Raw genomic sequence first — 26,386 nt, 5'->3', positions numbered from 1 at the left:
ATTTTGTTGTTTTTTTTATTTTATGTACATATTTGGAACAAGTTCTGCTCTTTTTTTATTCTTTTCTTCCACACCCCCTAGAGTGTCTCCACGTACCCCATGTGAGACACTGTCCTAGAAAACAGCCTTTAAACAGGTGTCCGCTACTCATGAAAGTGTTAACGATAACTGTTTTTATATCTGTGCATGTTGACAAATATATGCATCAACACTTGCACACCTGTGTCAGGCCAAAACTGGATGATGTTGTCATCCGGGTTTAAGATTCATTATCAGCTCATATTTTCCATCAAATGTAAAATGTCTCAGTTTCATCATCTGAGATGTTGTTTATCTTCTACTAGGAATAAAATCCGAGTTGATTGTTTTTTATTTATATTTTACAGAGTCCTAACTTTATTTTGTAGTGGTATAAAATGTGGGTCCGCTCCTTTACGGTCACCCGGGCGGTGACGAGCCGCGGAGGAGGAGCTTGCCGTTTAAATAGAGAGGAAAGCGTCTGCCGGTGGAAAGAAACTTTACCAAAACAAGAGGCATGGATCTTTCAGGGCGAAATTTATTATAAAATAACATAAAGTTAATAACAAAGCCATAATTTTGTACGCAATCCTTTTTTAGGTTGTAGTCTGAAAAGTGCATCAGTTTCAAATGGAGGTCTCTGAACATGTAAGAACTGTTAGTTGGACTGGAACAGAATAGAAAGAATCATAAAATCAGCAGAAGTTTTTAGAGGAATCATCTTAATGTGAAGTCAACCGAACAAATAAAGAGCCTCAGATCAACATTATTTATCAGGCTGGAACATTTTCTTAGTCTGCACACTGCCTCTAACCATGATCTGAGCGGTTCATCCTGCTGATGGGCGGTTTAAATGGAGAGAAAACACCGCCCACCCGGCTCTCCGCCAGGTCACCCGGACAGTAAATGGTGCGAACCATGTGATATACGTGTTTAAACTAGCCTTTGCCTGATCATTAGGATCTACAGTATTTCAGAACTTCTTGTCGGTATTTGCTGGATTCTAGATCTAATGAATCGGCTGTGAAAATAAAGCGAACTTGATTGTTTTCCTCTAGACTTCTTAAATCTGTGTAGAACAGAGAGGGAAAGCTGCGGCTCTGTAGTTTCCCACTTACTCCTCAGGATCCTCTCAGAGTTCCCCTCAAAGTCCAGAGCCCACTGGTTCAGGCAGCAGGTCGCTACGCTCACTTTCCGACCCATTTCCTCAGCTCTGGACTCAGTCCAGACCTCTCAGAACCCCAGAGAACTGGTTTAACCTTCGCTTTATCTGCTCAGGTGGATGACAGGAGTCGGAACCACGTGACTCCTCTTCTTCTTCGGTTTTGGCTCAGCTACAGCGTACTACCGCCACCTACCGGTCAGTATCACCCCAAACAGGTTTACAAAGTTTGCATAAACCCCAAATACGTCATGAACGATAACTTCCTGCTCAGTTTATGTTTCAGAAGTTGGCTTTTCCGTTCAGATGTCAGGATTAAAAAACAAAAAGGCAGAATTTATTTGATTTTTATTTTAAAATGAACAAAATTAAATGAAATGCAGGGCGTTTTTCCTTTAACTTAAAATGAAATTTTAAAAAGAAGAAAATAGCTTAAATTTGGCTTTAAAGTGCAGCACACAAAGTCACTAAAGTACAAAGACAAAAAGCAACTGTATTTTCATATTATTGTTTTATACTGGAATCATTTTTATTCTAGTATAAGATTCTGTGAAGCAACATCAAAACAAAAAGCTGCAACTTGAAGTCAGAAAAGGACTTTTTTTTTTATTTCTCTTGGATGGATGAAATGGATGAAAATGGCCTTTTACAAACATGTTACACCTGCTGCTGCTGTCATCTCCCTCCTGCCTCCACATCCTCCATCAGTCATCTCCTCACACCACCTGCTTCCACAGCCAGTTTCATGGAGCAGCATCAGTAGTAAAGCTGCTTCACTGCTGCCCCCGCTCAGATCAAATCAATGTCTCTGTGCTTCAACAAGTACATGATACATGTGCATGTGTTTTTATAACATGCTGTATAAATAAAGAGGACTGGATGGTGTCCTGACTATGAATCTTAATGACTTCGGTGATCCCGTCACTTTCATCCCAAACCAGCAGCAAAACAAATGTTCAGTCTTTGCTGCCGACATTTGCACTTGCTGGGTGATAATTGCCTCTATATTATCTTCATGTGAAAATTGCAATGAAATTTAAAGATATTAACTTTTATTACAATTTAATCATCCATTAATTTGGTGCTTGATCAACAGTGATATTCCCGTAAGCCTCTGCTTAGTTCTAATCACGTCCGCTGAGCTAACTGACTAAAACACAAGCAAAACTGTCTCTGTGCTTTAAATCTAGATCTGCTCTGCTTTCTGCTGTTCATCATTTAAATACATTTAAAAGTTTGTAACTCTAATGGAAACAAGACTTTAAGCTATTTTATGTTGATACAATACAATAATGATAATAGGAATAAAAATAAATAAATAAATACTAATAATAAAAACAATAATAATGAAACAAAAACATGATGAGACGAGGACTTGTGTTTCCAGAGTGCTTCCACTCTTTTAATGATGTTATTTTTTTTTTCCCAAACAAACCAGCAGCATTACCAACAGGACCCGCTTCAAACGCAGATAATTCTGTGATTATTGTCTCATCACTTTTCAGAAATACCAGGAAATTCTAGAAACTCTCAGGACTTGGAGCAAACTGTGTGATGGAAAATATGAAGGATTCTGAGATCGTCTGGCTTTTCTATTGTGCTTCATAGTTTCACTCACTTCTTCAAACAGGACAAATCTATCGCAGTGCACATAAAACTGTAGTAGCTTTCTCTTTTAATTGTTTATGGATCCTCTGGATGGCCCAGGTGTGCTGCAGGGACATAAAGAAGATGCTGACCTTGTGAAATGGCTTGACATGTCCAGCTTTTTGGAGTCTTCTTTCTGAAACACCCTCTGTGTTACTCCTGCTGCAGCTTCTCAACCAAAACAAGACCAACAGAAGCTTTGAAAAGCATGAGCAGAGAGGATGTGGCTGGCCACATGTGGGTCGCAGCCACGCAACGGTAAACATGTTCACTCAGGTGCACATCCATGATGGCAAACCATGGTCCGTGGTCCATCTGCATTTATATCAACATATCTTCCCTTATGTCACACACACTCTTTCACACACACACTTGAAATAAATAACAATCTGTACAAGATTCCCTTCTATGGGGAGCAAACTCAGTATGTAAATACATAAAAACATGTCTGTGATCAACAACTTCCATTACTGTAAACAGCTGACACAATGCTTAGCCCTGTTTCATTCAAATAATGTCAAACCCAGCTCAGGGGTTGAGCTACAGAGGGAGTCCAGCATTTATCAGAAAAGGCCCTACAATCCAGATATTAGGCATTTTAACTCCTCATAGGTGCTCAGTGTTTTCCCCAAATCTCCAGCATTAAATCAGCTGTCTGGGAAGCTCTTGTGGCAGCAACCAGCACGTTTACACCTCACCTCTGACACAAGGCGAAGGCAGGATGTGGCAAACGAACGTAGCTAATGAAGGACAATGTGATGCCTTCAACACCACTGACTAACTCCATGGAAATGTAGCTGGGAACAGGCTGGATAAGACAGATCTGTGATGTAAGAGTGAAAGAATTCTGTTTAATGCGAAAGCCTGATATGGATCAATCAGTAGATATGAGTCGAGCAATCGCTGCATCATGAGGAAGATGCTGATGTGGCTTCACAAACAGCCTTGTGAATGAGCACATATTTAAGGAAAAGCCTGGAACTATTCAGGTATTTTAAACTCATTTTCATTCCTAACCTTGTACACATTTAAATGACTAATTACTTTTTAGAAATGGCAAGACATCAGACAGACCCTCCCACAACCAGAAGCCCAAGTGTGTCTAGAACCAGCCGCCATTATTAACTCAGTGAGTACAAGCAGCATTAACACATTTACAGCCACAGCCGGCGTCCTGGAGGTGAAACATCTGCCCTTACAGAAACACATGTGCTCCACCTGTACATGCACGCTTCACCTGTACATGTACGCTCCACCTGTACGCTCCACCTGTACATGCATGCTCCACCTGTATGCTCCACCTGTATATGCACGTTCACCTGTACATGTACACTCCACCTGTACGCTCCACCTGTACATGCACGTTCACCTGTACATGCACGCTCCACCTGTATATGCACGTTCACCTGTACATGTACGCTCCACCTGTATGCTCCACCTGTACATGCACGTTCACCTGTACATGCACGCTCCACCTGTATATGCACGTTCACCTGTACATGCACGCTCCACCTGTATGCTCCACCTGTACATGCACGTTCACCTGTACATGCACGCTCCACCTGTACATGCACGTTCACCTGTACATGCACGCTCCACCTGTATGCTCCACCTGTACATGCACGCTTCACCTGCACATGTACGCTCCACCTGTATGCTCCACCTGTACATGCACGTTCACCTGTACATGCATGCTCCACCTGTACATGCACACTTCACCTGTACGCTCCACCTGTACACTTCACCTGTACATGCACGCATGCTCCACCTGTACATGCACGCTTCACCTGTACGCTCCACCTGTACATGCACGCATGCTCCACCTGTACATGCACATGTGAACCACATGTGCAAACGTGGTTTTGGAACATTTTCATGTGATCACATGTGAGTAACATGTGGATCACATGGCTGTGATCATATGTGAAACACATATTTTACAAATGTGGTTTACATGTGAATCATGTGTTACACATGGGATTTCTATGTTTCTCACATGTGGTTTACATGAGTTCACATGTGGTTTTCCTGTAAGGGTGATCTTGATCCAGACGTGGTCCTGACCTCGCTACCTCCCTGCTGAGGACGACATGGATGCAGTACCAGGGTGTCTGATATCAGGGTTTACTGCTGTCCTGTTGCTCGGTAACTGTAGTGGCCTCACTTCTCTGCCCTACAGAGCTTCGTTTGAAGATGATTTCCCATTTAGTTTTTTTTTTTCAGTGAAAGGTTTTCCACTATTTATCCTTTTGTCTCTTGTCAGGTAAGAAAAAAAACTGAAGATGTCATTCAGGGTGTCAGATATTGACAATGAACATGGTTTCTTCACACCGTCGGTTTATCTGAACTGTAGGCCCCTTTCCACTTTAGACCCTGAATTAATAAGAACAGGGTTGTGCAAATACAGCTAAAGAACAAGCATGTGGTGACTTGGAATATACATCCCAGGACAATTCTGAAGCTCTGACGGTGAATTTCCAGGTTCATTACAGAGCAACATCATAAAAAGGAATCAGATTACAGTATCATTCTCCAGGTCAGAGACGCTCAGCACAAAGATCCTGTAACTGAGAAGTCTAATTAATTATGCGCTATCAAACGGCAGTAGTTCAGAAGTAGATAGATAGCATGCCAGCTGGTACACAAGAGAAATCTGGATTTTTCTCAGTTTATTCCCAACGATAGCACAGTCCATCTGGTGCTACTAAGGCACCGTGTTGACCCGGTCCATCCAGGAAAACTGGCCTCCTTTAGGTACCCGTCACTCCAACTGTCACATCCAACATGGCTCCTCCTACAAGACACACACCTTATAAAAAACATCCTGGTGTGAAAATCACACCAAAGTTGGCATTTCATAAACAACTCTTAAAAAAAAGCCAAATCTTAGCCTGTAGCTAAGCAAGAATATAGGCTTCTGTGTAAAGGCCTGAATATGCTTTAAAACACCCAGCTCATTATCACACATGTTCAACCCAGACGGCCATGTTCACGTGTCTTTATGAAGATATTCTCAGTGTTCATTTTCTTTCCTGCAATAGTTTTCAAAATAACTATAAAGTATTTATTAAAAAGTTATGTATTGTTCATTTTACTTCCTGGTTCTGGTTCTGATGGAGGTTTTCCTTCCTGGTTCTGGTTGTGATGGAGGTTTTCCTTCCTGGTTCTGGTTCTGATGGAGGTCCTGCAACTTCCTTCTGTCCTTGAATAGGCATTTATTAAAAATTTATGGGTCCATGTTTCTTATGAAATATGTAGTTATACATAGTCTACTAAGCAGTGGACGTTATACTTCATATCTCTGTCAAGCTGTTGGCTGAGCCAGTTAATAATAGAGATTTCTGTATGTATTTGACAGGTTTATGGTATCAGGTGAACTATGTGTATGTCAGACTGAGATTCGTTTATCATCTAAACATTTCATATGAGAGCTGTGGTGTAGGTTTAAAGCATACTGAGAGCTTTAAGTCCTCATTTTTATACACTAGGCAATACAAACTTCTAGAAAGTTTCAAGCAAAGTTTCTCAGTGTGGAAGAACATCCCATAACCCAGAGTCTGCTGGGGAAACTGGAAGCCCAGTCTGTTGCAGGCGGCAGCTTGTCCTGTGGAGCAAGACGCTGGGCTGTTAAACCAATTGAAGGGAAGAAAGTGTCTTCAGGGTGTGTCTGCATGCAAATGTGCTTGTGCCATCAGCGTCCACATCTTCTTTAGTGTGTGTCACTGTCCTGGGTAAGTGGGATAGTGTGTTGGGGAGTGTGTGTGCAGCTGTGACTGTGCTTGTGTGTTTGCCAGTGGCAGTGTGGCGTGATGGTCGGGAGGCAGGCGTGTGGACAGTAGCTGGTCCTCTGCAGCATCTCCTGCAGACAGAGCAGAAACACAGCTGGTACGGCTCACAATTCAGATGCAACCTGTTTACACATGTTTCCAGAAGTTTCTCCTTCAGGTACTGATGACAACATTTACAGGCCATGGAAGCTTAGTTCATGAGAAAAAATTGAAATAAAATAATCCAAAAAGATAACCCCAGTTATAGAAAAATTGGAACTCTGTGTAAACTGTAAATAAAAACAGGAAAGCAATAATTTTCAAATCTTATAAACTCATATTTTCTTCCTAGTAGAAGATAAACATCTCAGATGGCGAAACTGAGACATTTCACCATGTGATGGAAAATATGAGCTGATAGTGAATCTGATGCAGCAACACGTCTGTAAAAAGTAGTTCCAGGGTGATGTTCAGCGTGGTGTAAAAGTTGTTCCAGGGTGATGTTCAGCGTGGTGTAAAAGTTGTTCCAGGGTGATGTTCAGCACGGTGTAAAAAGTAGTTCCAGGGTGATGTTCAGCACGGTGTAAAAAGTAGTTCCAGGGTGATGTTCAGCACGGTGTAAAAAGTAGTTCCAGGGTGATGTTCAGCACGGTGTAAAAAGTAGTTCCAGGGTGATGTTCAGCACGGTGTAAAAAGTAGTTCCAGGGTGATGTTCAGCACGGTGTAAAAAGTAGTTCCAGGGTGATGTTCAGCACGGTGTAAAAAGTAGTTCCAGGGTGATGTTCAGCACGGTGTAAAAAGTAGTTCCAGGGTGATGTTCAGCATGGTGTAAAAAGTAGTTCCAGGGTGATGTTCAGCGTGGTGTAAAAGTTGTTCCAGGGTGATGTTCAGCGTGGTGTAAAAGTTGTTCCAGGGTGATGTTCAGCGTGGTGTAAAAAGTAGTTCCAGGGTGATGTTTAGCACGGTGTAAAAAGTAGTTCCAGGGTGATGTTCAGCACGGTGTAAAAAGTAGTTCCAGGGTGATGTTCAGCACGGTGTAAAAAGTAGTTCCAGGGTGATGTTCAGCACGGTGTAAAAAGTAGTTCCAGGGTGATGTTCAGCTCAGCACGGTGTAAAAAGTAGTTCCAGGGTGATGTTCAGCTCAGCACGGTGTAAAAAGTAGTTCCAGGGTGATGTTCAGCACGGTGTAAAAAGTAGTTCCAGGGTGATGTTCAGCATGGTGTAAAAAGTAGTTCCAGGGTGATGTTCAGCACGGTGTAAAAAGTAGTTCCAGGGTGATGTTCAGCATGGTGTAAAAAGTAGTTCCAGGGTGATGTTCAGCGTGGTGTAAAAAGTAATTCCAGGGTGATGTTCAGCGCGGTGTAAAAAGTAGTTCCAGGGTGATGTTCAGCACGGTGTAAAAAGTAGTTCCAGGGTGATGTTCAGCACTGTGTAAAAAGTAGTTCCAGGGTGATGTTCAGCACGGTGTAAAAAGTAGTTCCAGGGTGATGTTCAGCATGGTGTAAAAAGTAGATCCAGGGTGATGTTCAGCACGGTGTAAAAAGTAGTTCCAGGGTGATGTTCAGCACGGTGTAAAAAGTAGTTCCAGGGTGATGTTCAGCGTGGTGTAAAAAGTAGTTCCAGGGTGATGTTCAGCGTGGTGTAAAAGTTGTTCCAGGGTGATGTTCAGCGTGGTGTAAAAAGTAGTTCCAGGGTGATGTTCAGCGTGGTGTAAAAAGTAGTTCCAGGGTGATGTTCAGCGTGGTGTAAAAGTTGTTCCAGGGTGATGTTCAGCGTGGTGTAAAAAGTAGTTCCAGGGTGATGTTCAGCATGGTGTAAAAAGTAGTTCCAGGGTGATGTTCAGCGTGGTGTAAAAAGTAGTTCCAGGGTGATGTTCAGCGTGGTGTAAAAAGTAGTTCCAGGGTGATGTTCAGCACGGTGTAAAAAGTAGTTCCAGGGTGATGTTCAGCATGGTGTAAAAAGTAGTTCCAGGGTGATGTTCAGCATGGTGTAAAAAGTAGATCCAGGGTGATGTTCAGCACGGTGTAAAAAGTAGTTCCAGGGTGATGTTCAGCACGGTGTAAAAAGTAGTTCCAGGGTGATGTTCAGCACGGTGTAAAAAGTAGTTCCAGGGTGATGTTCAGCACGGTGTAAAAAGTAGTTCCAGGGTGATGTTCAGCACGGTGTAAAAAGTAGTTCCAGGGTGATGTTCAGCATGGTGTAAAAAGTAGTTCCAGGGTGGTGTTCAGCATGGTGTAAAAAGTAGTTCCAGGGTGGTGTTCAGCATGGTGTAGCATCTTTTCTTCTAACATGTCTGGAAACGTCTGGGAAGTGAGGAGACCAGTTTCTGGAGTTTTAGGAGAAGAATGTTGTCCCATTCTGGTCTGATGCAGGATTCTAGTTGCTCTACAGTCCTGGACCTTGGTAGCTGGATTTCTGCTTCCATGATGCTCCAGGTGTTGTGTATTGGTGAAAGGTCTGGACTGCAGGCAGGCCAGTTCAGCAGCCGGTCTCTTCTCCTGTGAAGCCATGCTGCTGTGATGGATGCAGGATGTACTGGATCCTCTTTAGGACACGCCGTCCATGTTCTCCCGAAACTAGTTCACATCTTCATCCAGGTTTCCACTTTGCCTCAGACTATTTTAAATGAGCTTTGGTCCAGAGAAGATGGAAGAAGCTGGTTCTGGATCCTGTTCACATCTTGCTTCTCCTCTGCATGATGGAGCTTTAACCTGCACTTGTGGGTTTCAGGGTGAACTGTGTTCACAGACAGTGGTTTCTGGAAGTCTTCCCGAGTCCATGCAGTGGTTTCCAGTAGAGAATCATCTCTGCTTTTAACGCAGAAGATCACCAGCATCCAGCCTTGTCCCACGAACACAGAGATTCCTCCTGATTCCCTGAATCTTCTGATGATATTCTACACCAGGGTTGCTAAAGTCCAGTCCTCAAGATCTACTATCCTGCAACTTTTAGATGCAACCCTTCCCCAACACAACTGAATCAAATGAATGGCTCGTTACCAGGCGTCTGCAGAACTGAATGACACGTGGATGAGGGAATTGAGCTATCCATCTATTCATCCATTGTCTGACGCTTATCCGGAGTCGGGTCGCGGGGGCAGCTGCCTAAGCAGGGAAACCCAGCCTTCCCTCTCCCCGGCCACATTCACCAGCTCATCCGGAGGGATCCCGAGGCGTTCCCAGGCCAGCCGGGAGATGTAGTCCCTCCCTGGGTCTTCCCCGGAACACCTCACCAGGGAGGCATCCAGGAGGCATCCTGACCAGATGCCCGAGCCACCTCATCTGGCTCCCCTCGCCCCTCCCGGATCACGAGCTTCTCACCCTATCTCTAAGGGAGAGCCCGGCCACCCTGCGGAGAAAACTCATTTCGGCCGCTTGTATTCGCGATTTGTTCTTTCGGTCACTACCCACAGCTCGTGACCATAGGTGAGGGTAGGAACGTAGATCAACCGGTAAATCGAGAACTTTGTCTTTTGGCTCAGCTCCTTCTTCACCACGACAGACCGATGCAGAGTCCGCACCACTGCAGACGCTGCACCTATCCGCCTGTCGACCTCCCGCTCCATCCTTCCCTCACTTGTGAACAAGACCCTGAGATACGTGAACTCCTCCACTTGGGGCAGGACCCCATCGCAGACCCGGAGAGAGCACTCCACCCTTTTCCGGCTGAGGACCATGGTCTCGGACTTGGAGGTGCTGATTCTCATCCCAGCTGCTTCACACTCGGCTGCAAATCGCTCCAGTGAGAGCTGAAGATCACGGCCCGATGAAGCCAACAGAACCACATCATCCGCAAAGAGCAGAGACCCAATCCTGAGGCCACCAAACCGGATCCCCTCAACACCTTGGCTGGGCCTAGAAATTCTGTCCATAAAAGTTATGAACAGAATCGGTGACAAAGGACAGCCTTGGCGGAGTCCAACCCGCACTGGAAACGATTCTGATTTAATGCCGGCAATGCGGACCAAGCTCTGACACCGGTCGTACAGGGAGCGGACAGCTCGTACAAGCGGGTCTGGCACTCCATACTCCCGGAGTACCCCCCACAGAAGTCCGCGGGGGACACGGTTGAACACCTTCTCCAAGTCCACAAAGCACATGCAGACTGGTTGAGCAAACTCCCATGCCCCCTCCAAGACCCTGAAGAGAGTGTAGAGCTGGTCCACTGTTCCACGACCAGGACGAAAACCACACTGCTCCTCCTCAATCCGAGGTTCCGAGTGGTGAGCCATTTCATTCAGGTGTATTGGAGAAGGGTTGCATCTAAAAGTTCCAGGAGAGTAGATCTTGAGAACTGGACTCGGGCACCCCTTTTCTACACTGTAGCAGTGTTGATTTTGGCAGGAATCTCAGTTTTAGTCTTAGTTTTAGTCATCATGATGAAAATGCTTTAGTTTTAGTCACGTTTTAGTCGTGTCTAAGTTTGATAGTTTTAGTCTTGTTTTAGTCAAATAAAAAAAAGTATTAGTCTTTAAACAAATTAATTTAGGTCAATAATACTTATTAAAAACTGGAATGAAGGTTGACAGGTTATAACAAGTAATTAATAAAACAAGTTAACCTTATTGCTTTTACATAATAACCAGATCCTTTACCAGACCGACAGCTTTAGCCGAGACTTTACCATCAACAGGGATGAAATGCTGCCGTGTTACTTAACTGCTGTTGGGCAGAAACTTTTATTTCTATATTTCAGCTTTTTCATTTATTGATGCCCGACTTCATCATACAAACATGTCACACAAGAAAACAGCAGCTCTATAAGGTCAACATATAACAACACATTGTGAGCTTGTTGTTTGGTTATTTTCATCAATAATTACTAAATTAAAAGGAATGTTTTTAGACTTAGAAGGTTTCCAACCAACAGCAGATACTTTCTGATCTTCTTAGGGTGATGCTTTACACAGATAAAGTTCTAACTGTGGAATCAGTTTCTCCTAAAAAGCAAAGAGCAACAACATCCTGACTTTGGTAACTGTGGCTTTATTTCTGAGAATTTTCTGAAGTGTAAAACTCCACCCTGAACACACACGTCCAAAATATGAGCAAAGGATGAGAACACATGCTCAACTTGACCTGGTCTGCCAGAGAAATTATGATGGATTATAGTTAAAATATGTCCATATATCGTTTCATGGCTTCCACCAAACCCCTTCATCCACGCTGTCGTCATGGTTCATCTGTGTGTTATGGGATGTGTCTAACTGCTGTGTGTTTGGTTCAGCCAGCTCAGTGCGTGTGTGAGCGTGAGTGAACGTGCACGCGGAGGGAAGCGCATATCGGGAGTGAAGAGAGCGGAGAAGTGGTGTAAAAAGTATGAACGAGGTCTTGTAATAAAGCCGCGCCACCGCTGCCTTCCTTTCCTTGTGTTTCACCCCGTTAACACGTGTAGAGGAGGGAGTTCACCCCGAAGAGACTGCTGCTTCAGCCCTGGAGAAGAAGGATCCCCGTGTCTTCTGACCAGAAGAGGAAAACGGGAAAGGTTAACATATGAATGAATAAACTACGTGTCTGTGTGCGAGCTGCACGTTTGGTGGTGGGCGTGGCCAAGGTGCAGCAGCAGCTGACTGACAGATCGCCAAACAACAGGCAGAAATGTCGTGTTTTTAATGTCGGACAATCAGGCCTTGAACATTTTCGACTCGTCTCATCATCAATGAAATCTCACAAACGTCTCGTCATGTTTTCGTCATCAGAGAGCCATTTTTAGCTCGTCACCGTCTTGTTATCGTCATGAAAAAAAGGTTCGTCAACGAAATAAATTCATCATCATTGACAAAAAGAACACTACACTGTAGATGGAGGATCTTCAAAGTCTGAGGAACATTTTCTGAATTTGTTCCACAGTTTTAGATCCAGTTTGTCTCAGATTGGTGAAGCTCTGTCCATCTTTCCATCTGAGAGACTCTGCCTCTCTGAAATGCTCCTTTTATACCAGTCATGTTACTGATCTGCTGCCAGGTAACCTGGTTAGTTGTCCAATGCTCCTCCAGGTGTTTCTGGTTTGTACCAGGTACTTTTCCAGCCTTTTGTTGCTCCTGTTCCAGCTTTTTCCAGACGTGTTGCTGCATCAGATTCACTATCAGCTCATATTTTCATCACATGGTGAAACGTCTGTTTCATCATCTGAGATGTTGTTTATCTTCTACTGGGAATAACATATGGCCTGATGGGATTCTGTTTTATTTACATTTGACACAGAGTCCCAACCTTTTTGGAATTGGAATTGGGGTTGCACAATATAAATACTTTAAAATACAGGCAGTAAGTATAATTGTAAAAAATAGTATAAATAGACAAGCTTGTTTTACGGACATCTATGAACTCTTTAAGCCCCTGAATCAAGGAAGTTTCTGTACCAGGACCAGGCTGCATCTGTTCCACAAATATGTCCACCACCATATTTTGAGGTTTGTCAAGAGTAGTCCCTTCACTGAAGATGTTGCGTCATTAAACTTTATTTTCACCCATAACAATTCTGAGTCATTTCAATTCATCGACTTACCACTGCTACAATCCAGGCCACTCTGGTTTCCAGTGATGTGGTGCCAGTAGGCAGATCGGGGTAGGATGGCGGTGGGTGTGCAAGGATAGGAACCAGCCTCTGAGCCCTTAGACAGCAGCTGGGAATGATGAGCACAGAACATCAGAGAGACTGAAAAAGAGCACTCCAGATCAGTTTAAAAAAGTACCAAACAACACATCTACAAATACATTTACTTTTATCCCAGATCAGTTTAAGAGGAAACAAAGAGGAAGGCAAAAAGAAAAGAAGAGGAAGTTCAAACCATTACGTCCAACTGTTCTGATGGGAAACGTGAGGCTGCTAGCTAACAGTATGGATGAGTTTCTAGAGCTAACATGGACACAGAAGGAAAACAGAGAATGTAGTATCACATGTTTCACCGAGACATGGCTGCGGGGACCCATCCTGGACTGTAATGTGTCCATTTGCTGCGAGCAGACAGCACAGTGAGCAGATAGAAGTAAAGATGGCGATAAAGACGCCATCATCCACCTGCTTCAGAGAGCCCAGTCTCATCTGGACCAATCAGGCAGCACTTTGAGGATCATGTTTAATATCTCAAGTAGCTACTTTTAACACAATTCAGCTGCTCTGCTATGTGAGAAGCTCCATAAATTCCAGGTGGAACCTCCACCACCACCTGGATTTATGACTCGCTAACTAACAAACCACAGCACGGAGACTGAAAGGTTGTGTGTCTGAGGTGGTGGTCAGCAGACCTGGAGCTCCACAAGGGACTGTTCTCTCACCGTTTCTCTTCACACTGTACACCTCAGACTTCCAACACAACTCTGAGTCCTGCATCTGCAGAAGTACTCTGATTACTCTGCAGCTGTGAGGAGTATCAGTGATGGACGAGAAGCTGAGTACAGAGAACTGTCAGTCAGTTTGTGAGATGGAGCAGAAACAATCACCTCATCTAGAACACAAAAGAGATGGTTGACTTCAGGAGGAACAGAAGTAAATAAAACACGGTTTACATCCTGGGAGAACAGGTGGAGGTGGTGGAGGAACATCTGGAAAACAGACTGGACTGGAAAATTAACACAGAAGCATCTAGAAGAAAGAACAGAGCAGACTCGCCTTCTGGAGGAAGCTGAACAGTGTCTGAATCAGCATGTTGCATTCAGTTCAATCTGCTCTGCAGTATCAGGGGCAGCAGAACCAGAACCAGAGACTTAAAGAAACCCAACAACCTAATCAGGAAGTTCTGGTTCTGTTCTGGGGACTGATCTGGATCCTGGAGCTGATTGTCCAGAGGAGAATGCTGCACAAGCTGCTGGACATGATGAACAATTCTTCACATTCTCTACACAACACGTCAGCAGAGTGTGTTCAGTCAGAGGCTTCTTCAGGTCTGATGGAACACAGAAACGTTCTGGGAGATTTTTATATAAAAAAAATCCCTTACTACACCTCACTTCTGTTATAACCTCGCTTTGGGGAATAATAAAGTACTTTTCATTTAAATTTAAAAAGTCTTTCAGTTGATTTTCTTTTGTTTTTCCTGTTTTTGTTGCGTGACGGGATTTTAAATTGAATTTGTCAAATAGATGATGAAAGATGCTGATGTTAAGTTATAACATGAGCTGTAGGACACGAGACACATAAGACATAATAACATGATATTTATCAAATGAATGATATCACAGATTGAATTCTATATTTTTAAACTAAAGGCAACCTTAAGTCCATATGGCTGCATTGTGACACTTCTGGTCACATGACTCACCACATCAGTGTGCTCTGGCCTTATGTTTGTCTGTGATTTATGTGTTTTAGCTGGACTCTCACCCTGCTGTTTTTCTCCATCTCCAGCAGGACCTTTTTGTGCTGCTCAGCGATAGCCAAGGTAGAGGAGTGGACCCTCTGGTAAATCTGCTCCCCTTCCCTCGTCTGAAAGGTGTAGAGGCCTTCGCCACTGTCACACATCCTGCACACAGCAGCAGCCCAGTGTGAAACCAGGGACCAACAGACCGGATAGCCTCTTTAGACTCCAGAAAACGTCATGAAAATGCAAGGAAAAGACAACCAACAACATTTTACATGACTTTAATTAGTTTTTTTAGGGTCTATAAAGGTTTCAACTAGCATTGTTTAAAGTTTCTCTTGTGATGGTTGTATTGTTTACAAAGCCCTGAGATTGTCCGATCATCCCAGTTCACAAAGGTGAATAAAATTTTTCCTTTAGGTTTTAGTTACCGTGTCAGCATGACGAGAACAGGAACTAATGTTACTACAAAGAGCAAACTGACTATAAGAGAACAAATAACTAGTGACATTAGTACACGCTCAGCTGGAAACACACACACACACCCTGTTATCTGCATGCTGACCAAACCACAGGTGTTCAGGTTCTTTTCAGAGTCTGGTCAAGAACTGATTCAGCGTGGAACCATCAGTTATTCTCTCACTGGTACTCAGTCCAACCTTAGTCTGTAAGTGTCCAGACCGATGATCCTCCTTCCTGGTTCTGAACCTAATGGCGGTTTTCCATCCTGGTTCTGAATCTAATAAAGGTGTTTCTTCCTAGCCCTGATGGGAGTTTTTCCTTCCTGGCTCTGGTATTAATGGATGTAGTCCTTCCTGATTCTGGTCCTGATAGAGATTTTCCTTCCTGGTTTTGGTCCTGATGGAGGTTTTTGGTCCTGATGGAGGTTTTTGGTCCTGATGGAGGTTTTCCTCTCTCAGGATGAAGGATTGAATCAAAGAGAAGGTTTGATCCAATCCGGTTTCCTTCGCTAGGTCATTATTTCATTAATTGGTTTGTATTGACAGTTATTATAAATGAGTTAAATGTGGCTCATATAACAGATTTGTTTTAATCAGACTATAATTGTACTTTAATGAACTGGATTGAATTGGATGATGTCTGTACGTGAGCCTTGAGATGACTGTTGTGGATTGGCTACTTATAAATAAAGTTGAACTGAATTGAGTTGTGTATGTGCATTAGGACGGGACACAACCCCAAATCAGAAGATGATGAGATGGAACGTACTTAACACTTAGAATTACTGTTTTTCCCCCAGTTTTCTTTTTGTTAAGCATTTCCACAACCATTCCATTTACATCTGGTACACAATGGCTAGTTTTTGTCCTTTTCCACAATTCAGTCTCTTTTTTCCCCAAATAAACATGACATAATACTTGCCTTAAATCAATATATCATATGATTTTACCTTGTCATACAAATAAAATATAATTCAGGACAAAGATTTTTTACTTGTCAACCATTTTGGTAAACAAATTGTCACATTCATATATCAACAGTGTTGTGAAAATAATAAACGTAATAATAATAGCAAAAGTAGAACTTTAAAAGAAAACAAAAAAACAAAGAAAAAAAAACAAACTAACAAACAAAGAACAAAGAAACAGAACAGCAGAACATTTCAATTTCTGTAGCCATGAATTTGGGTAGTTTAATATTTTCTGTTATATACACTGTCCTAACTGGTTTTATGTACTTTATCCAACTCGCCCAAATTCTTTTAAATTTGTCTACCTCGAGCCTCAGAGAGAACGTTAACTCTTCCATCACGTCATGCATCGACCCCGTCACCAACCTTCGGTATCTCCTTCTTCATCCATTTTCTGCTAATTGCTTTTTTTGCTTGCAACCAACATTATTCTATAAATATATTTGTCACCAAACCTTGTCAAATCTATTCCCAGTCTCCCCAAATGTAACACATCAAATGTAGGTGGAAGGTCTACCATCAGTATTTTCTCCATACACTTCTTAAGCTCCTACCAATCGCTGCAGATGGAGGAGCTACCGTGGTAGTGGTCAGCTTTATCAGCCCCACATAGCCGCCAACTCTTTGTGTCTTGGTATTTTGTCTGTGATGGTGTTTCTCATATTTTTCATTCCGTGTTCTCTCCAAGATAAAGAACAAGTTGTCCTCCACTGCAGCTCATTTATATTTTCCCATTCATCCACAGATATCGTCATATTTGCTTCGCTCTCCCATCTCTCTTTTAAATACACAGTGTCATTTCCCTTCAAGTTTTCCACTCCCCTATATATAACTTTAGATTCATAAGCTGAAGTTAACAATTCAATACCTCCTGACCCACTCCCCTCAATAGGTCCTCTTATTGTTTGCTCTGGATAATGTCTTAATCACAAATATCTGTACTGATCGTGATTCGTTAATCTGTATTGTTCTTTCATTTCTTGAAAACTTTTAATCTCCTTTTGTTTTAAGAGCTCCCAAATTATTGTAGGTTCCTGTTCACAATTTTGAAACTCTTATCTATCCTACTCAGGATAAAATCAGAGTCATACCCAATCCATCGTAACAATCTACTTTGAGTGCTCAAATCATTTTTAGTGATTAATTCAAACCAAATCTTTAATGAAATATCCAACCAAGGGTTCATCCCTTCTCTATGTTTTATCGGGTTTTTATCCTTTATTATAGCCTGTATAGGCAGCCCGTCTGTTGTGCTAGCCTCAATTTCTTTCCATCTCGCTGAGTAGGAGGGGCTGTATATGTTGACCAATGTTTTTATTTGTGCAGCCTGATAATATTGCTAAAATTTAAAGTTTTCAGAAATGGATGTATCTGGGTTTTATCACAAATTTCTGGTTGAGCATATAGATTTTAGTACTAAGCCTGAAAGCATTTTTGTATCTCCTGTTTTGTTCACTAATCCCTGATGTGGTCCCTAATTTTATTAATATTGTTTTTTGCTTGCTGTTGTTTCAGTTTATATGCCAACAATTTTGTTGACTTACCCCCTACTTCATAATATCTTTGTTTTGTAAACAAGGTTTTCTTTTGGATATCCTGTGCATAAATCTCATTTATCTCTGTCTACTTTTTTTTTAATTTCCTGATTTATGTTTTCTTCCAGTTTTTCTTTATGTTCTCTTTCTAACCTTCTCATGTCTGCTTCTAATGTGTCAAGCTTTAACTGTCTTAGTTGTTTTAAATATACAGATTTGGCTATTGTCTTCTTTCTCATCACAGCTTTACAAGCATCCCACAACACAGATGGAGACACCTCACTACTATCATTATTCTCTACAAATGTTTGAATTTCCTTCATTATTTCTTCCTTCATGCGCCCTTTATTTGAATTCAATCTTCAAATTGTTGTTTTCCTCTCCCTCACCAGATGTAGTGTTAAATAAAGTGGGCTGTGGTCTAATAAATCCATTATTCATAATCCACATTTTTCTACCCTATATGCCTATCTCTGTTATACATCAAAAAGTAATTGATCCTCAAATACCCATTGTGCGGTGATGAATAATAAGTATAGTCCTTACTTGTGGGATTCAAGTCCCTCCATACATCCATAATTCCCAGTTCCGACACCAGCCCCTTCATTTTTTTACTAATTACATTCTTTTGCATACCTCCTCCTGTGGAATCTAGCTGTGAGTCTTTTGTTTAAGTCCCCCCAGCAATCAAAATTCCCTCTACCTCTGCATCAGATCAAACACCCGTCTATAAAAATTCCAATCTGAACCAGGTGGAGCATATATATTAAGAAGAGTCACCATCTCTCCCTCTTAACCAGGATATACCTACCCTCTTTGTCCCCTAATTCTCCCTGGAAATCAAAATGGCCACCCCTCTCTGGTGTCCCTATTTGTAAGAGGCAGAAAAAACTTGATTGTAACCGTTCCTCTTAAGCTTTGCATGTTCCTTCTCTCATGTAAAAACATCCCCCGATACCTTCTTTTTTATCTTATTATCTTGCTCCTTTAAGTTGGGTTGAGGACACCATTGACGTTTAATGCAGTTCTTGGATGTCATTCTTCTCTGACACTCTTGTCTCATGTCTCTCCATCCTTTCATATTTACACTTCCATTGCTACAGAAACAATAACAAACTTTAAACAACCCAAAACACTTGTTTAACATATGAACATTCAAACCAAATAAAAGACCAACTTCCTTAGGTGAGGTCTAATTAGTGACCGTTTCTGAGCTTTGATGTTCAGCCCACTCAGAGGGATGAAGCAGCACTGTTCATTAGTCCACAGCAGCTTTACTTGCTCCCCCCGACGTCCTCAACTTATGAGGATATGTATTTATTGGCTAGAAACTATATAGATCGTTATCATCTTATCAAAATTGAACACACTTGTTTCTCACCTCAGTCCTCTTAGAAGGCATGGGATATTTTCTGGAAACCATCAACAGTTCACCTTAGGATCTGTATTCCGTCCAGTGCCACATTAGTTGACCAATCCGCTCTGTCCAGTTCTCTGCTGGTTTCACGACCTCCACCCGAAGCCCTCGGGCCACCATGTCCTTTGTCGCCTCCTCTGCCGTGTTGTAGTTGTGCGTCTCACCCTCGTAGAACACCCGGAGTTTTGCTGGGAAAGGAGTCTGGAAGTGTATATTCTTTCTCATAGCACCTTCTTTGCCTCGATTTTCTCAAAATCTCCGGGGCGTAATCATGGTCCAGAAACACCTTTCTTCCCTCATACATGAAGCCCTTTCTTTGCCATGCTATCTTGATAAGTTCTTCTTTACTCTAGAAACTTTGCAACTTCATTACAATGGATCTAGGTGGAGAATCTTTAGGAGGGTGCGTTACCCAAGCCCGATGAGCTCTTTCAATCTTCAACTCGAATGATAGGGGCAAATCCAGATTCTCCCTAAGGAGTTTCTCGACAATACTTATCATCAATTGTGCGTTTCCCTCGACTCCTTCCTTTACCCCATGGATCCGGACATTCTCCCTCCTCTCGCGGCCCCCCAAATCCGACATCCTTGTCTCAAATTTTCTCTGCAACTCCATGAGCTCTAGTGTGGCTTCCTCCAGATTCTGAGTTCGCTCCTCTGCTTCCACTACCCGCTTTTCAACCTCATCAATCCTATTGTTAGTCTTCCTGATGTAATCTTTGATTTCTTTCAGCGAAATCCTCATATCTTCTGTTGAATTGTTTCCAGGTCTGCCATGGCCTCAAAAGACTGTTGTATGTCTTCTCCTTCTTGGTTCGGTTGCTTTATTAGCTTAGCTTTTACTCTCTCGCCCGTTGACTCTTCTAATACTTGGGTTAGCTTTGTAGACTCTGTTGCTAGTTTGGTTACTTCGCCTCTTAACTCAGCCTGCTTGTTAACACGCCCAAGGTTCAAATCCACATTTCTATTCAACCTTTTACCCCTTCCTCGGGTCTCATTGTCCTTACTACAGCCCTGTCACATTTATCATTGCTTAATATTAATTACTGGACTTTCTTAATCAAAGTGTCGGGGAGCCCACGCTTAGTATTACTGTACTTAGCATTAATTTATTTAGCCAATCTTTAACCAGGAAGTCTCACTGAGATCACAGACCTGTTTTTAAGGGAGTCCTGGCCAAGAAAAAGGAGTAGCACAACCCACAAACACAAGACAGTTACAGTTAAAAACATAGTTTTTTAACAAACAACATGAAACAAAAACAAGAAACAAAGAGTTCAACCATTACGAATGACTGAAATATCTCAATTATCCAACACAGGAAAAAATGTTGCAGCAACAAGTCTTTTCCTTGCATTTAAAGAGGAATTAACAGCTTGTATAGGTGTTGAGGCACAAGAGTAAATAACCACATCATCAGCATATAACAATGCATCCGTTTTATCAATTCCCACAGCATTTATATAAATAGTGGAGAGGAGTGGGCCAGGAATAGAGCCCTGTGGCACACTACTTGTAACTGACCTGCTGAAACTATTTTGGATTACAATCAGGGATATAAAATTATATTAATAAGTTTTAAAGACTAATTTAGGCTGCTTGTCTCACCGCCCGGCTTCAAAAGTGAAGCGAGTGGCATCCCGTCCATAGCGCCGCAGAGAGCTGAGAGGCCAGGTAACCAGCTTGGTGCGAGGGTTGTGGATGTCCCACAGGTAAATGTTCTCATGGGTGATCTGCATCATGCACTCCCCGTAGATGTCCAGGTTGGGACAAGGGAGGAGGAATACGTTGAAACGCTCTGAGGAGATAAAGAATAACAGGAATTCAAGTTCAATCAAAGATCTGTTTACAGCAAAGAAATCTTTCCTCTTTGAACTGCCAACCCAGACTGACCATATATTAATATCAATAATGTGATCAGAGAGGATCAGATTTTTATGCCTCAGATTATTGCCCAACTCAATTGTTGCCATGGTAGATGCTTACCTCTCTGTCTCTGACTGATCAGTTTGACAGCCTCCACAAGAAGAAAGAAGGACCGGAGGAAAATTTCTGTGAAAAACTTCTGAGGCCAATAATAAAATACATATTGGAAGAGCTTAAAAATGGGAGAAAAACTGTTGTCTGTGGGCCACACTATGAGGATGGGTTGGAGTCAGGATTGAAACATTGTCTTTATGTTGGTATACTGGTTATTGTCTGCTATCAAACACTTCACAGGATAAAATCATCAGCAGTTTGATCTGACAATCTTTTTATGTTATTTTATGCTTTTATGTTTCGAAACAGGTTCAGAAGATTTACATTCAAATACACTATCTCACCAGAAAAGAAAGGCACAACCTGGATGTAACAAAGCACAGAGGTCGAGGCCTCCTATTGGATAATTCCTGCAGGGTGATGATGTTTCAGCTGCAAGTTATTTAACCCAGACTGATGCAATGAGTAGTTTCTCATTTCTTAAACAACCTTGTGGAAAGATGCATCCGTGTTTATAGAAAAGATGTTAGTCTGTTTAAGAAGGGTCAGACCATTGGCATCAAGCAGAGAAAACATCTTAGGAACTAAAACTGGGTTCAGAACTGTCCAACACATTATTAAAGCTGGAAGGATGGTGGGAACCATCATCTTACAGGAAGAAATGTGGTCAGAAAAAAATCCTGAATGATAGCGATGGTAATCACTTCAACATTTGGTGGAACCAGATGGAAGAAAAACAGCAGTAGAACTCAGGACCATGTTTAATAGTGAAAGTTAGAACATTTCCACATGAACAATGTGAAGGAACTCAAGGGACTGAACAGCTGTGGAGCCAGAAGGAAACCTCTAACCAGTGAAGCTAACAGGAGAAAAGGGCTTCAGGTTTCTAGGGAGCATTAAAACTGGACTCTGGAGCCATGAAAGAAGGTCATGTGGTCTGATGAGTCCAGAGTGATGGAGCATCAGGGTTAGAAGAGAGGCAGAGGAAGTGATGCAGCATCATGCCTAGTGCTGCTGTACAAGCCTGTGGGGGCAGTCTATGATCTAGGGTTGCTGCAGTGGGTCAGGTCTAGATTCAGGTCTAGGTTCCGGTCTAGGGTCAGCAACACTGTGTTCAATTCCATCTTCCCTGATGGAAAAGAGCCAGGATTCATGGAGCTCAGACTGTGAAAGAGTGGTTCAGGGAACAGGAGACATCGTTTTCACACATGGATTGGCCACCACAGAGTCCAGACCTGAACCCCATGGAGGATCTTTGGGAAGTGCTGGAGAAGGCTTTGTGCAGTGGTTGGACTCTCCATCATCAATACAAGATCTTGGAGAAAAATGAATGCAACACTGGATGGAAATAAATCGTGACATTGCAGAAGCGTCTAGAAACAATGACACAGAGAAGCTGCTGGAATCAAAGCTGAAGGAGGTTTAACCAAATATTAGGATGACTTTTTGTTTGATGGCTATTTTTTTGGGGGGGTCAGGCAGTGTATGAACAAGCTGATTGTTTAGATTTATCGGGTAAAAATTATTAATAATTCAAACTTTGTCTACTACAGACCATTAAACATTCATTCATCTTCTATTCACTTCATCCTGTTCAGGATCATAGTGGGGTTGGAGAGATTGGGTACACCCTGGACTCTTCATCATTGAGAAAAATGAGTCAACTAACCATTCACACTCACCTACAATTAATTCAGAACCACTAATTAATCTAACATGCTTAATTTGGACCATACAGGAGAAAGTCAGAGCACACGGACAGAGTTCATTCAGGTACAAGGGGAATATGCAAAGTTCCTAGCTAAAGTTTGAACCACTTTAATCAGAACTGTGCAATATTTCTGTTTATATAGAAATCCACTTCAATTTTACCCAAGATATGTCACAATCCAGGAGACACAGATGGAGGACCCAAATGCTGGACTATGAGACGAGAAGCAAGCCGGTGGACTCAATAGAGGATTTTATTTGAAAACTAACAAAGTTGGGTCATTAAAGGAACAGAAAACGAAAACAGCAAATACAAAACTCAGGCAACACCTCAAGACTGACTAGATATCAAGACAGGAACAGGAAAAAAAAGTAGAAGAAGAAAAAAAAAGTGACGACCAAGCAGCCTAAATACTGAGGGACGAATGCAGGGGCATAGGCTTGATTGGCAGGAACATAAAAGTGTCCCCCAGAGACCCCCAGAAGAAAAGTGGTGTTCCACCACCCTTCTGATTGTTTGCAATATCATCTTATGAAGTAGAAAAGAAATTGGCATTGGCTGAAGTTTATTATGAAAAATAATAATAATAATAATAATAATAATAAATAAATAAAGTATAAATTAATTAAGTACATTTTAAATAAGTAAAATAAAACTAAAAATAAAATTGCAAACATTTACACAGCAAATCATCATCCTTATACATCTATATGGGGTAATTTTGAGAAACTGCAACTGATTGAAATGAATTGAATTTCAGTCAATCAATCAACCAATCAATCACTTTATTTATATAGCACATTTCACAACCAAAAGTTTCAAAAGTGCTCCACACAAAATGAGTATACCACAACAACTTTAATAAAATCATGTCATAAAAATTAATAAATATAAAATAAAAGACACAGAGGACCACACAGTGTTATAAGCCAAGGAATAAAAGTGCGTCTTAAGGTGAGACTTAAAACACTCCACAGTGGGGGCTGTGCTGACATGGGCGTTCCAGAGTCTGGGGCCTACCACAGAAAAAGTCCTGCCCCCCAGTTTTAAGTCTCGTCCTAGATTCCACAAGTAAAAACTGTCCCTCAAACCTCAGCGCCCACGCCAGAGAATGAATTTTGATGTGGTCCGTGATGTATGGTGGGGTGAGTCCATGTAAAACCTTAAAAACAAATGATAAAATGATAAAATCAATCCTAAAATAAACAGGGAGCCAGTGCAAAGATGCAAGGATCGGGGGTTTATATTCTCACTTCAAAATATGGAATCAGCAGCACAAAATTTTCAGAACATCACCAGCTTAAATCTTTTATATGTAAAAAAAAAAAAAAAAAAAATGTGTATATATATATATATATATATATATATATATATATATATATATATATATACACAATTAATCAATTAAACTTACAGCTACCTATTAGGGTGGCAGAATTCATGAATCTCAATGCCCCAAAGCTATTATCAAAAACATATAGACTATTATCTAAACTAGAAGACTCAATCTGTCTTCCAACTTCAAAATGGGAGGGTGACTTATCCAGTAACTTTAATAAAGATAAATGGTCACAAATATGTTTAAACACCTTTAAAATGACTAAGAATTCAAATATGCAACTAATACAATTCAAAATTCTGCATAGAACTCATTATACAGGACAAAGGATGTTCAGGATGGGTCTGTCACAATCAAACATCTGCACACACTGCAATGAAAACACACCTGACAACTATCTCCATGCCTTGTGGTCCTGCACATCTGTCCGCAGGTTCTGGCTTCAGGTATGTGTGGACATGTCAGCATGGTTTAAATGTAATATTCCTACAATCCCCGCACTATGTCTACTAGGTGACTTGGGTGACATTAATATGGCAATTAACTCTGCACAGCATTATGCATCGCAAAGAAAACTATCCTTGTGAACTGGAAAAACAAAAATAATCTGTGTATTCAGCAGTTTAGGAATCTCTTAGTTGACCACATCAGTAGTGAGACAATGTCTGCCTCCTTAAAGAACTATTCGGCTGAATCTCATTCCTTCTGGTCCCCTGTGCTTAGTTCCATCACTTAGTGTAGGTGGAGGACTGTGACCTCGTTGTTTTGTAGCTGGGGCACCGAAAAGGGGCACACAGTCACATATTTACCCCAAAGTCTTGTTGTAGGCAGGACCTTCTCTAACACAGTAGCTGCCAGTGGTAGACAGGGCTTATACTTCAGCTATGCAGGGGCGGGTCTAGAAAAGTTCTGATGGGTGGCCAGGAGAACTGACCAGGAAAAAAGTGTAAAAAAGTTAATAAAAACTTTTAAAACAAACAGCTAATCATGTATTTTACCAGCAGGTGTTTACTTTGTGTGATGCTGCTGTAGGACTTTTATTACTGCTGAACAAACACTCACACTTCAATGATAAAAGGAAAAACCTGTTTTATCCAGATCATCGGTTTTATCAGTTTCTTCATTGTCTGCAGATGGGGTTGCCTCATTGGGGAGGGGCCTGGGTCAGTGGGCGCTGACCCTTGGCCAGGTGGCCAGACCTTTCTGAGTTGGGCTGGGTGGGGGTTCTGGGCCCGGAGATGGTCCCCTGTCCTAGTGGTGGAGAGGTCATTTAGTGCAGGGGGTTCTGGGCCTGCCTGGATGTGCTGCCACAGGGTGGTCTGGTGCATGCCCTGGTGTCTGGTTGCTGCCCCGGGACTCAAGGTATGGTACGGGGGCAGGAGGGGTGTAGGGGAATGAAGGGAGGCTGAGTGGGGCTTATGTATGTACTAGTCGTGGGGGGCAGCTACTCCTGGCCTGTCCGGCCCTGGGGTCCTCCCGGGAAACAGGGGTGCCTACTGCCACCATCAGCTCATCCACTGAAGGGAAGTTTGTTTCCCTCTGGTCTTACATCCCCGGACCCCTCTCCGTCCCCACACTTTCTCTCACACACACATGTAGGATCATGTAGGCTTACACGTCATGCTGGGTGGAGTGGATGGGACCATCTAAGTGGCCTCCTTGGCTGCACCCTGTGGCAGCTTACCTCTCAATTTTATTTACATTTAGACATCAATACACAATAAACACAACACAAACAACTTTTGGGGGACGTGCTATGTAGTGCATGGCATGCGGAGCTGCTAATGCGGCCTCGCTCGCAGCACGGCGTGGTTACTGCCCCTCAATTTTAATTGCAAACAACACACAGTCATGAGTGGGAAAGATGAGGACAATGGGGTCCTCTCACACCCGTTTCCTGGAAGGAGGAGGTTGTGCTGCACTCTCCCTTCTTGCCGCGGATATTGGATACCTGTCAATCAAAAGGACACGCCCCTAAACTTCGAGCTGCCTGTAGATAAGAGCTAACTGAGCGAACTTGGATCTAATATGAGCTAACGGCTAATGAAGGTAGGTGGGCTAAAGCTAAGGCGTACTGTT

The 26,386-nt window shown here is 42.3% G+C and overlaps 2 protein-coding genes and 1 long non-coding RNA gene across 5 annotated transcripts in view; all 3 read right to left on the bottom strand.

The window, feature by feature from the left end:
* The window catches only part of nadsyn1 (NAD synthetase 1), a 30,361-nt gene extending 29,019 nt beyond the window's left edge, over positions 1-1,342 (bottom strand). The window contains exon 1 of the mRNA XM_041988927.1: positions 1,137-1,342. Coding sequence (XP_041844861.1) covers positions 1,137-1,221 — 85 coding nt within the window. The 5' untranslated portion in view covers positions 1,222-1,342. The remainder of the gene's footprint in view (positions 1-1,136) is intronic.
* A 1,213-nt stretch (positions 1,343-2,555) lies between these two features.
* LOC121643768 lies at positions 2,556-4,513 on the bottom strand. 2 transcript variants are annotated; one of them, XR_006011166.1, is made up of 2 exons: positions 4,321-4,513; positions 2,556-4,128 (listed from the first exon to the last, which is right to left on the bottom strand). It is a non-coding gene; the product is annotated as an uncharacterized LOC121643768 (long non-coding RNA). The 2 variants fall into 2 exon arrangements; XR_006011172.1 differs by having other exon boundaries at positions 2,556-4,096.
* Positions 4,514-6,159: 1,646 nt separating this feature from the next.
* Positions 6,160-26,386, bottom strand: part of dok4 (docking protein 4) — an 85,874-nt gene continuing 65,647 nt past the window's right edge. For both annotated transcript variants that reach the window (XM_041989605.1, XM_041989531.1), the window contains exons 6-9: positions 20,886-21,075; positions 14,917-15,055; positions 13,102-13,219; positions 6,160-6,686 (exon numbers count right to left, since the gene is read on the bottom strand). In XM_041989605.1, coding sequence (XP_041845539.1) covers positions 6,547-6,686; positions 13,102-13,219; positions 14,917-15,055; positions 20,886-21,075 — 587 coding nt within the window. In that variant the 3' untranslated portion in view covers positions 6,160-6,546. The remainder of the gene's footprint in view (positions 6,687-13,101; positions 13,220-14,916; positions 15,056-20,885; positions 21,076-26,386) is intronic.

This window comes from Melanotaenia boesemani, chromosome 1 (assembly GCF_017639745.1).
Source record: "Melanotaenia boesemani isolate fMelBoe1 chromosome 1, fMelBoe1.pri, whole genome shotgun sequence".
NCBI lineage: Eukaryota > Metazoa > Chordata > Actinopteri > Atheriniformes > Melanotaeniidae > Melanotaenia > Melanotaenia boesemani.
This window is presented reverse-complemented; position numbering and strand designations above follow the sequence as displayed.